At 35.2% G+C, this 12,550-nt stretch overlaps 1 protein-coding gene across 5 annotated transcripts in view; it reads right to left on the bottom strand.

Annotated features, from left to right (window-relative positions):
* LOC134842024 (cGMP-dependent 3',5'-cyclic phosphodiesterase-like) overlaps positions 1–12,550 on the bottom strand; it is a 92,691-nt gene that overhangs the window by 20,577 nt on the left and 59,564 nt on the right. The window contains exon 1 of one of the 5 annotated variants that reach the window (XM_063858163.1): positions 5,116–5,597. The exons of the other annotated variants lie outside the window; for them this stretch is intronic. Within the exon in view, the coding sequence (XP_063714233.1) occupies positions 5,116–5,597 (482 nt within the window). Of the gene's footprint in view, positions 1–5,115; positions 5,598–12,550 lie in introns of those variants that run through there. 5 annotated transcript variants of the gene reach the window in all.

The following is a 12,550-nucleotide window of genomic DNA, read 5'->3' as shown; positions in this document are numbered from 1 at the left end:
GAGTTTTATCGATCTCAAAATTACTACATTTTAAAAATAAAAATCGATAAATAAGCCGACAGAATTGAAGCTGACATCCAATAAGCTGAGCTGAAACCAATAAGCTTTGGAAAAAAACCTCATGTAATGCCCACATAGGATCCACGATAGATATATCATTAGCGTATGCAAAGTAGACGACATAATTTGCAAACCAAACCGACAGAGCTTAAGTCGACGACCAGGAAGCCGAAAAATCATCGGCAGAAAATTAATTTCAAAACTCTGTTATTATACCTACAATAGTTTGAGTTCTAGATATAGCATGCAGTAGTAACTAGTACCCTAGCATGCGTTAGTTAAATTTGAATTTCCATGAAACTGAAAATGTCATCATCATAAGTGATTTAGTTAAGCTAGTTGTTAAACGGGTTAAACTAATTTAGTTAAACTAAATGTTTCAGGTTGACCAAATTGATCCTACGAGCTCAAGACCGTACTTTGAAGGAAAATAGTGCGCGGCAGGGAATTTTTTTCAGAAAAACATCAAAAATATGCGCTAAAATTAGACCAAACAAGTACCCTTTCGATTGAGGTTATAACTTATAACCTCAGTCGGAGCAGAATAAGTCTCAGCGAAAATTAGCAGATTACAATTTTAGTCTGTACTAATGAAAAATAAGCATCTATTTTTGACGGCGGCAAGACAATTTAGGAGATTGGCTTGTTTCCTTTCTTTCCTATTTATTTTGTTACTCTCATCGCCGTACTAGATGAAGTTCGATCTGTAATCAGACCTCGGAGACTAATTTGCTTGGGTTTTTCTCTTAGCTTCCCATCCTAATCAATCGCTGTGCTGCCTTGTTTCTTGTTCCCTTGGGCAGCAGGGCCAATTAACACTGAGCTCACACAATGCAAGCCACGTTACCCTGGCCCCGGGAAAAATCAATCATATTTAAAACAATATCCAACCGAACACACATCTCAAACACGGTGCAGTTGCTACCCTCATGTTAATAACACGGCATTAGGGGCGGATGGGAAATCCGGTCTATCAATTTAGTCGAGTAAAGTTTACTTCTTATCTTGGAGAAAAATAAGATTTTAGGCAAGATTTCAAGCTAGAATAACACTGACGCAATGTGTTTTTGAGGACACAAGCGAAAACTGAAGGACCCAAATCTGATGCCGTTAGCATTACTATTCGATAGCCTGTTTGCTTTCAGAGCAGGTGGAATGGGGGAGAATTCAAACAAAATTCGTTTTTTCCTCAGACCAAAAATTACTCAATTTTATCTCATATTGGTGAAAAATGGTTTAAAAAAATGCTCCATATCGTTACATGAAGACGTAGTCATATATTTTTAACAACCCTAGCATATGTGCTCAGCTGTCACTTCTTAGCCCAGGCGACTTTGAAGTTTACATTGACTTTAAATTTATGATCTTTCTGCGAAAGGCCTGAAAAAATAACAACGTTCAAGCATTTTAGGAAAAACTTCGTCTTAATTTCAAATCAGACGATTTCAATTAAGCACTAGTTGAAATTAAACTACCAAAAAAGGTTTAAAATAAACTAAATACACTTTTTGATTACAATTTGCGACTATAATTATCCGTTTCTTGCACCAATTTTGGACGAAATATTTTTGCTAGCTATATGTTTTCTCTATAAATTCTATAGAAACAGAAGTTCGTCGTCAGAATTTTCCTAATACGTTGAGGGTAAAAATGAATTGAGATCAAACTTGAAAACATTTTTATCATGCCTAATCAATGCGCACGCTTTAAAAGCGTTTCTCTTCGCAAAGCATATTATCTGGCACAAACACTGTTTCAAATTGAGCAGAGTCAAAATACACTTGCGATACAACACAAACATAGCAAGACACACAAAACGACAGAAAATGAGACGACAACGTCAAAAAATTGATCTACCACAATTTTCACCTCTGTATTAACTGTCTTAAATAAAGTTTCTCTCAACAAACCATGCTAACCAAGACAATTGACGGTTCTATTAGCATCGAAACAACTTACAAAAAAGGTGAAAAATCCGATAAATCTTGAGAAGACATACGCTTTGCAGAAAAATAACTAAAAAAATTGCTCTTAAAAGACTTACAATGAGGCCGTTAAGCCAATACAAAATAGGTCAAAACTATATAAAATAGGTCGAAACCTTTTAAGCCGAATAGAGATAAACAAAGACGAAAATAAACTGATCTACTGTAATCAGAGTTGATAAATAACAACCAACATAAAAAACAAATGTCGAATAGAACGAGCAAATACAATGCAAACATGCTTAAAACTTGGATTTGGAAAAGACCACCAACTTCAGCCCGCATGTAAACAAAGTTATTTACGTGAAAAAGTATCCTATCATATGCAACTTCCTTGCTTATCGCGAAGGCAATATACCCAACTATATGAAATTGAGTGGCACAGGCAAAACTCGGTTGAATGGAATTGAAACTAATCAAATAAGTGATAATCAAATAAACTACAAAAGGATTCATAAAAATACTAACTTCAGAATAAGTTAGAAAAAACATGACAAATAAATTTTTGTTCACCAGTTTTTTTTTCGCTATCGCTATTCCTCTACGAAAAGAAGTCATCAAAAAAATTTTTTAATAAATCAAACAAGCAGCGCTTAGTACCACTTTTGACAATCAGACTAATTGAACCGAAAGAAAATGAGAAAACATAAAAACGCACAACTTGAACATATGAAAATATGTTTAAAATAACGATTCAGGAGATATAAAAACAAACCATTGCCATTAAACCTTCAACATAAAGCCGAAACTGCACGTCTCATACACAATCAAATTTCAAGAGAAACAAGAACCATTTTACTAATGAGAAATTTGAATAAAATTATGTATCTTCCAACTGCTCTTTAACATCTATCAACAAGTTGATTTTTGAAACAAAACGATTCGATAAAACTTCCAGAAAAAAGTTTCAGATCTTTTCCACTTTCAATCCCACTACACGCTCTGTAAACTACTTCCTAACACGCTAAGCGAAACACCTCTCACGCTACGTTAAGCATAAATTGATAGATCGCCAGAAACACATTAGCAAGACTAAACTGCTTCTCTCAACTCTATTTGGAAAAATTTCTGATCCGGTTAAATTCGCCGCCTACGCCAAGCGTTAATGGAAAACTGCTTAATAGAGCCCGCAAAAATTTTTCCAAATTGTTAACTTTAAACCCCCATAATTGTGCAAAAAAAACGTTGAAGTATCTGTGAAGTATCTGATTAGTTTGAGCACAAAGCATGAAGATGAAAAATTATATGAATGAATTGCATGAATATAAAATAAAAATAGAAAAATAAAATAGTATTACAACCCTAATCATCGATTTTACTTTATTTGCATTTACATCAGCAATGAACCTGAACAAAGAAATTGAGCTTTTTATGAGTAAAAAAACTTGTGAATTACGTTGGAATAAAGTGAATTCGTATTATATAACACAAACAGTCGCTCGCGCAAAAAAGTTAAAGTTGCAGAGTTGGGAGCCAGCAGTTTCAATGCAAAGCAGTTTCAATGAACTGAAGAAAGCCAATAATCTGACAGCTCTTTGAACTTCAAGAATCTACTATGATCAGCACTTTTTTAAAAATAGCCAACAGAGATTAGAAAAAAGCCATGAACGCAAGCAAACAGAAAATAATACTGAATTGTTTTTGAAAAAACTTCAACTTTCGAATTTCAAAGAACAAAAATATTCAAATATAATCGAAACTTGAAGTAGATCGTTTTTCGCGACCTTCGCACTTTCCATGTTTGATAGTGGAGTTTGCCTTCCTTTTAATAAAAGAAATGAAGTGAATTTCAGAACAAGTCAAACCGCTAAATATCAAATTTTAGCGTGAACAAAATTGAAGACTTTTATAAATTAAACCTATTTCTGATACCAAAATCCTTCTTTTTGCGCTTCAACTACTAGACTTTAATCTGAAAAATCGCTTCAAGAAAATCGAAGAGCCAAAGCGAAATAAATCAAACTTAAGATTCAACAATTCTTAATTTGAACGAAACAAAAACCGCACGACCACGATAATTGTCTTCGTTAATTGAAATTTAAAAATGCTAAAACTGAAAAATGGCACAATTTCAAAAATGACGCATCCAAATTAAGCAAACTCTTTGTTCTCCCACCTAAATGTGGCGAGTATGAAATGAAAACAAAACACTAGATAAGCCAAAAAATAAGGTGAAAGAATTTAATCCCAGCGCTATCGTTAAGGTGAAAAAACTTTGCTACCATCGCCTTGCAATTATGTGTTGTGCAAAGTATCCAAAACAGCTTCATATTGTGTAAGACCTAAAAGCATTGGGATATTTTTGCGACTATTAACTCTATTTGGAATTTGGAAATGCTTACTTGAACTATGAAATTTTCGATAATTGGACCAGCAATTGTCAGCTCAAGAAAGATCCGTTGCTTCATTTTTACACAAAGGCGAAGCTGCGCTTCGCTAACACTGACGAGAACATTACAAAAAAGCAGAATATAAAGCACAATAGAAAAAACAGAAAAAAAAGCCTCGAAATGTAAAAATTCGGCTATGTATCGGATTCGATCTGCGACCTATTGGTTTTTAGTCTCAAGGACTACCACTTAGCTATGGACGCTTAATAAAGAACAAACACTAGTCACAATACAGCAGAGAACAGGTGCTATGTTACCAAATTTCCAATGCTATAGATCGTAATTATAGCAAAAGAGCCACCAAACTTTTTAAGCCAGTGGATACTCATTTAACAAAGTGATTTACCATTTCGATCAAAATTTGCATGATTTAGTATCAAACTTTAAAAAAACATTCGTTCAATGACATTTAAAATTCAATTTTGAAACAATCTCAGGCTGAAAATTTGGGTACAACATATTCTTTTAACGGCTTTAATTACAGTTTTAACAAACTTGTAAGCCAAAACAAAGCCCAACAGATCTGAACTTTCAACATAATGCAAATTAGATTAAAGAGATGTTCTCATCTCTCGAAACTTTCAGAATTGACTAAATTATCATTTGTCTCAAAACATCAGATAAAAACAGATCAGACGTTGACATTTGATTTAAAAAACCATCTTCAGTTTTGAACAAACCTGATTGCCACTGTAATGGGTCGAAACAGTTTTTTCATTTTGAACAGAAGAGGATGGGGATTTGAGTGAGAGTAGGTAACAAGTAGGGGGTGTGTTTGATAGAAAGGGTGGGAGTTAGCCGAAGAGAACGGCTTCAGGTCAAGGACAAATCTAGCGACCGATTCAAGGCGTGAACAAAATACACTTGCAAGGTCAATGTGGTAACACAATAGATAAATAAAGGCGGATACAATAAAATGTACTTGCGATACTAGTTTCGAAACCGATGACGTGATACGAGACGTAATGGTGGCTTCACTAAGATTGTTCGGGTTTCGAAAGCACGAGAACAAGAAAGGAAGCAGCCAGTTAACAAATTGAAGATTTCTTCTTAAAAAGATCGATGAGAGTATTCCGGTTGTGGCGGTTGATGTTATGCACAAATAACGGATGGTAAAAGTGACGGATTGGCAACTGCAATTGGCGGCGAAAAGGCGAAACATAAGTCACGGTGTTCGACAATTTGATTTGAGATTTCTTTTTAGCTCTTCGTCGTTTTCTCTTCAGTATTTCAATTTCCGTATTCGAGACTTTTTTTCGTTGTTTCCGCGAGTTTTCGTATTGAACACGAAGTGAGTAACTGTAAACCAATGATTTTTTGAACATGAATTATCGCCAATTTTAAAAACTATCCTCGTAAAAATTGTAAATCGGAGTCGCAAATTTAAAATAGATCCCCTTCAATCGATCCTCTCCAAAGATCCTGTCAAGTTCCACGAGATTTTCCAAGTTTTCGGTAGCCTGTCTTCGTCGTCACATGTCGGACCAAACAGAGATAAAGGACTTGTTAGGAAATGGTAAAATCACCAACACATTTGCAGATGGAGCAAAACTAACCGACTGAAATGTAGCTTGCAGCGACTCGTAATCGTGATTGCAATGATTGCTCTTCCTCATGCAGTTTACCAAACATAACACTTTCTCAAAATAAAACTGCGCTTGAGAGCCATGAACCGTTTATTTAAATAGGGCGTCCAAGTAAAACAAACTACTGTCCAAGTTTCGTACCACTGCCGATCAAATAGAAGCTGCAAAGGATGTGACAACTAGTCGCTATTTGAACATGATGAGCTCTCTTGAACTGAGCTAAAAGTCAAGTTAAATACTCAAGCTAGAGTCAAACGAAACGAACTTTGAATTTCGTCGTCTCATAACTGTAATCACAAGAAATTGTTCAAAATAGGCGGTACAGATAAGTCATAATCGCCTTAACCTCAATTCTGGCGCTTGATCAAAATATTAGACATGATTTAAATTAACAATTCAATCATCCTGATTTGGGAAACTGCATTCATTCACAAGGTTGGAAATCTTTATTTTGTACTCAATAAACAGTAGTTGGATTGGTGATAAAAAATAATGGAATTTAATTGCGCCCAGGAGATTTATTTGAATGCGGTGTTCATTGAATGCAAATAACGGGTATGGATAAATGGGAGCAGGGGGCGAGGCGAAGCTAGACGAGGGAAGGCGAACAACATAAGTTAGGGGGATTGGAGCAACGTATTGTGGTGTGGCAACAATTTCGATACAGGTGTTTGAAAACTGTTAAGCGAAGAGCAGTAAAAACCAGTCGACTGATTTGCTTTTGTTCACTTCATTATTTCCTCGTTTTATTTTTCGATTTCAGCTCCAACTAATCCTGGATATATAGCAATAGCTGTTCTACTCCTGCGCTGCAGTGATAAGTTATGCCACTAGCCTACTAGCTACTGTCCGCCACCACCGCCTGTTATATTCAGAGCTGAACGAGAACAGGCGAAATGAAGTTAAAAAACACGCACCACACAGCAAAAAATTAAGATGGACGGTTGGCTACCAAGTAAAATGGAAGTTGGGACACGTTTTTTGGAGGCAACAACAACTGCGGGCTGACGGCAGGCGAATAGGAAAAAAAAAGAAGAAAAAGTTGAAAATTTGTGAAATAGCGAGTGAGCTAAGCGAGGTAGGGATGGTGCGGCTCTTAAGAGCAGCCTATGACATGACCAATAGTAAATAGCAAGTAGAAACAAATACTGTTAAAATAGTATAGTAACAAACATTACATGGTATGGATATAAAATAGAGCAAAGCAGCACGGAGAAAGAGCTGTTTTTTGTTATAGTGAAGTTTATGTATGTGGTGGTGGTATAGTACATAGATAGGAGAAGAGAGTGAAGGAAATGAAAGAAAAGGAGCAGAGAGCTCTAGCAGTGTATGCTGGGGATGTAAGGGAAACAAAACATACGCAAGCAGGCAGGCAGGCAGGTCGCTCTCGCTTGGATTGGTTGCTCTGTCTTTTTCATTTCCCCATACATCATGCCCCATAGACCATACATACTCCATACTATGGTATAGCATGAGCCGAGGAGCTGAGCTGAGCTGAATTGAATTCCGTCTCTCAATTATCATTACTATTTCTATACTCCGACGCAACACAACACAACACAACACAACACACCACTACCACCGATATTAGCAACCTATTCACGTGTTGGTCCAATATTCAACCATCCGTCGTCTTTCTTCTACCTCTTCGATAATATTCCATCTATCTTTACCTCCGCGTGCTATATTCTATTTTATACTATACCTATCTGATGCTGTATTTAGTATAATATATGGAATATAATGATAGATAACAGTTCATTTTTCAATTTCACTCTCAACCACAAAAGCAGCACGCTTCTCTCACCCTTCACAAATAAATGCATTACTGCCTACTACTCTTATGCTGTGCTGCTGATAATGGAAGACTAATACCATAACTATTGCAGCAACAAGAACCTATGCTGAAGAGGAGACAAAAAAATTAATGCCATTAGAAAAACTCAACCAGACACTTTTTCAGCAAGCCGAATTCAGAAAGTCTCTTCAACAATTCTAAAAAGTTACATTCTATCAAAGCTACTTGTTTGTTGAATAGCTACTTTTACATGATTCAAGATGATAAACTGGCCCCGGATCCTATCTGACCTTGACTTTTGTTCTAGAAAATGTATCTAACTTTTCGGCAGCATGAACTTTCGGCCTTTTAGTCTATAACGAACTCTTACACGTAAGAGGGTACCTATAGACACTTTACCTGATAATTCCACCCCATCGCGTTAGTATATACCAGCACCGCATGCCACGTCGGAAATGCATGTAACTTTGCAAAATTTGAAATCATGTCACCCAAAATTTGAAACCAAAATTTGCAAATCTCGAAATCATGGTAGAGAGGAATATTGTGTGTGGATGGATTCGAGACCAACAGTGAAATGGCACTGTAACAGTTAACACTTCTGTAATAAGTTAACAGCTCCTCTTAAGGCTACTAGCAGGTCAGATATTAGTAGTAGTTCGATGCTAATATAGTCAATATTACTAGGTATGTCAATACATATGTAATAATTAGAAGGTCAACAAAATTAGGTACTTGCATTTTCTCGAGAAAAAGGATTTCAAAAAATTATTAGGGTACATTATGTACAGTCTGCACTGTTCCGGGAGCGCTCGGAAAATCAATTTGGTCGACCTAAAAAAAAGGTCGACAAAATTTTCAAAAAAATTATTAAAATCCCCCCCCCCCCGAGAAAATCCTAGATCCGCCTCTGGGTAAACAGTAGGTCGTTATACTTTTCGGCTAGTAGATGATCAAGTACCTTCCACTTGTTTTTTCGACTGCCTCTCCAGAGCAGCTAACACAACTCTTAGCTGGTTATTTTGTCTTATTGTTTAGATTTAGTGGCACCAGCGGTCTTACTAAACCAATAAAGGGAATGTATTACAGCTACAATTGTCGCTGATCGACACAGGACAAAAATACGATAAAAAACAGTGCTGTATTTTACACGAGCGGATAACCTTTTTTACGCATTACGAGTATTTCCTTTTCCCTTCACCATTAATCTCGCTTCTCTTGCCATTCAAATAATAACACACCATCCAAACCAACGCATGGAGTTCATTTTCCCAACAGGATAAGCAGAATGAAAATGCACATGAATTTGAGCTATTTTATTCATGCATAGAACAGACCGTACAAAAGTTACCGCATACTTTTTAGTTGCTTCCCATCCGCGCAGCACAAAAACTACCCATAAATAACTTTTCTCCAATTCAACTATTTTGGCATGCCCGCTTGCATGATCATTACCTTTAGCATGGCATACAATAACCAGAGAAATAAACAATAAAACCCAATTTCTTCAATCTACAAAATATCAAAAAGCAATAAATTTCCAATTTTCTAAATAAAGATCGAAATATCACATTCACTATATTCACATTCACTATATTCACAAATAATTTTCTCATTTTGATAAACAAGTAATTAAGGGATCCAAATGACCTGAAGTTGAATCTGCTAAGACAACAAAACGACTGATTTTAAACAACGAAACAAAATGCAAAAAATCACTACATTAATTTCACTATGTGTAATACTATCAATCGGTTCAATTTCAAGACCAATGCCCCTACCTTAGCAATAAAATAAGCAAACATAAATATAATTGGTCCAGCAGATAAAAAGTTACACGAGGAAACTTATTACGGACCAAAAAAATATTACTTTCATGTCAAATCAAAGGTTCAAAGAGGGGTCAATTTTCAAAATTATTTTTTTAAGGTAAACGAATAGACGGTTTTTCATTAGATAGTGAACTGAATACGATTTCCAAATGAATGGTAAATACTTCAGCTACATGCAATTAAGCAAGATTAATCTTATGATACGTTTATTATAACTAGAGTAGATGCTTGCTGTACATGTAGCATAAAATACTCCAATCAGTTTTCGCTTTTGTCTGGGAATGACAAATCGTTATATCCCCACTAAATTTTCTTGGAAAACCATGAGTTAAATGCTTGAGAAACGGGCTGGCAAGAAAGCCGACAGAATTAAAGCCGAAAACAGTTCAAGCGGAAAAATATCAAGCAACCTGTTTGATATGAAAATTACATTCGTAAGTATCGGCCAACTTCAGTAAATAGAGCTTTTGTAGCCAATAAATCATACTAGCGTCTAACGCACCTTCGGTGCTTCGAATTCTTGACAACATGAAAAACTGCATATATTGGAAACCAGATCTGCAGGCTTTTAGTGAACTCTGAAAGCACCCAGTTACATGGTTGGTAATTTCACATTTGATAATTTTTTTAATTCCTTTTTTCCGTCATCTCGAAAACGTCAAATCTCGAATAGTACATGTATTTGAGTAGTAAAATTTGGAGGCAAGATTTACAACTCCAGGAATTACACTAGCAGCACCAAACAACAGGGTTAGGAATTTCAAATGAAAAAACACTCCAAGTTGAGTTTTCTCAAAAACTTTGAAAAAATCACAAAAACGTCATATCTGGAAAACTTCAAAACAAAAAAATTTGAGCAGTCATAATTGGATGCAAGGTTCGCAACCCGCGAGAGCACTCTGATAGTCCCAGAGTACAGGGTTGGGATTTTCAAATTTTGAAGAAAAAAAGTTTGTTAGGGTTTTCTGAAACTTTTTGAAAAAATCACAAAAAACGTCATATCTTAAAACCTACAAGAATTTGAGCACTCATATTTGGAGGCAAGATTGCAACTCCCGAGAGTACCCTGATAGCACCCAACTACAGCTTATAGAATTAAAAATTTTCAAAAAAAAAATTAATTTAAGTTTTTGAAAATTGTTTTGAAAAAATCACAAAAAACGTCATATCTCGAAAACTACAGCAACTTGAGCAGTCATATTTGGAGGCAAGATTCGCAACTCCCGAGAGTACCCTGACAGCACCCAGATACAGGGTAAAGAATTTCAAATTCTGAAAAAAAAATTACTATTTTAAAATCACAAAAAATGTCATATCAAGAAAACTACAAAAAAATTGAGCAGTTATAATTGGAGGCAAGGTTGGAGCTAGATAAAGAGAAAAAAGATTAGAGACAACCGTTCGACAGTAGTACTATTTTAAACAGCATCGTCGAAACCAAATTCAAAGTTAAAAAATTAGCAGACGGGTAAACAGACATAATCAAATTAAATAAAAAAGCAGGTATACAGACAGACAGACTTAATTTGGCCTCGAAAAAAAATTACTGAAAAATTAATGACCTTGCTGAAAACCAATTTAAAAATTTTCTTAAGCATTGCAATATATGATATAGCTTAAACATGAAAAAATTCTATCGTTAAGCATACAAAATTATTATGCTTAAACATGGGAGATAGCTGTCACTAGCATTTAAATATAGTATAGATTTTGCTTTTGTATAAAAAAAACAGCGAAGGAGCCGATAAAAACTCAACCTCAAACCACGAATCCGAGAAAAATTTGATCAATTTTTTTGAAAAAAAAAAATATTCATCCGAAACCTTGTTCAGCACGTATATGACAATCACGCGCGTATGTCAATCATCACTGGTTGAAAAAATCTCAAGGTTGCAACTAGTTATTTAAAAAGTTCATATCACGGAATAATTGAAAATGGTGAAACTTGACCAGTCTGTGTTCAAGTTTCTACGAGGGGAAAACGTCTCGTACCCAGTTGCAAAATCCTTGTTAATCGCGAGAGTGAAATAACTACACCATTTATAAAAAGTAATTATCTGCACCAAAAATGATTATACTGGCGCTCCCTTGCAACAAAACACCACTCGCTCTATTACAACTCAAGGCTTAACAGACCTGAATGAACAGAAATGACCAAAAAAACTGTAGCACACTTTCGATAAATCAAATCTGGAAAAACTCAAGATTTAAATATTATCAAACAGGAAAAAACAACTCCAAAGTTAAGATCTAGATTATCGACTGGTTTTAAGCAGGAAATTGAATTCTTTCTAATGTTTTAGATTCAAAAATTATTTTGGGCGATAAATGAAGAAAAATGAGCGACTTGAATAAGAAAAGCCAGCAGTAACGAATAAAGAAAAGGCTAGAATTGGGTTTAAATTAGGTAATAAATGGTCGCTTCTGACTCGTTTTAACAGTTGGAGCTAATTTTTCGACATGAGATTGTAAGAGGGGTTTGAATTTAAACCAAAATACGCTGATCCAAGATTTAATATGTTTGGGATTTGTATTTGTTTTCTCAGTTTGTCTTATGCGCCAGTTCATAATTTGACCAAAAACACGAAGAAAACTATCATATGTGACAATTCATACGCTCCGTTGCGTTCTGTCTTACTTCATATTCAACAAATTGGTATATTGAATTTGCCGTTTTAAACTAGTAAGAAATATATGCAGAGAGAACAACTTCGATTTTGAATGTTTGATAAAAACATTATTTGATACACGGAACAACTTTTCAAAGATTTAACTACAAGAACATTTGTTTCACAAAATTTTGTCAAGTGTGGCTCAAGTATAATACGTTCATTATCTTGAAAGTTCTTTTGTTAATTTTTATTGTACAAATGCAGCATTAAGACTGATCAAATTTCTG

The sequence above is a fragment of the Symsagittifera roscoffensis genome, chromosome 3 (genome assembly GCF_963678635.1).
Source record: "Symsagittifera roscoffensis chromosome 3, txSymRosc1.1, whole genome shotgun sequence".
NCBI lineage: Eukaryota > Metazoa > Xenacoelomorpha > Acoela > Convolutidae > Symsagittifera > Symsagittifera roscoffensis.
This window is presented reverse-complemented; position numbering and strand designations above follow the sequence as displayed.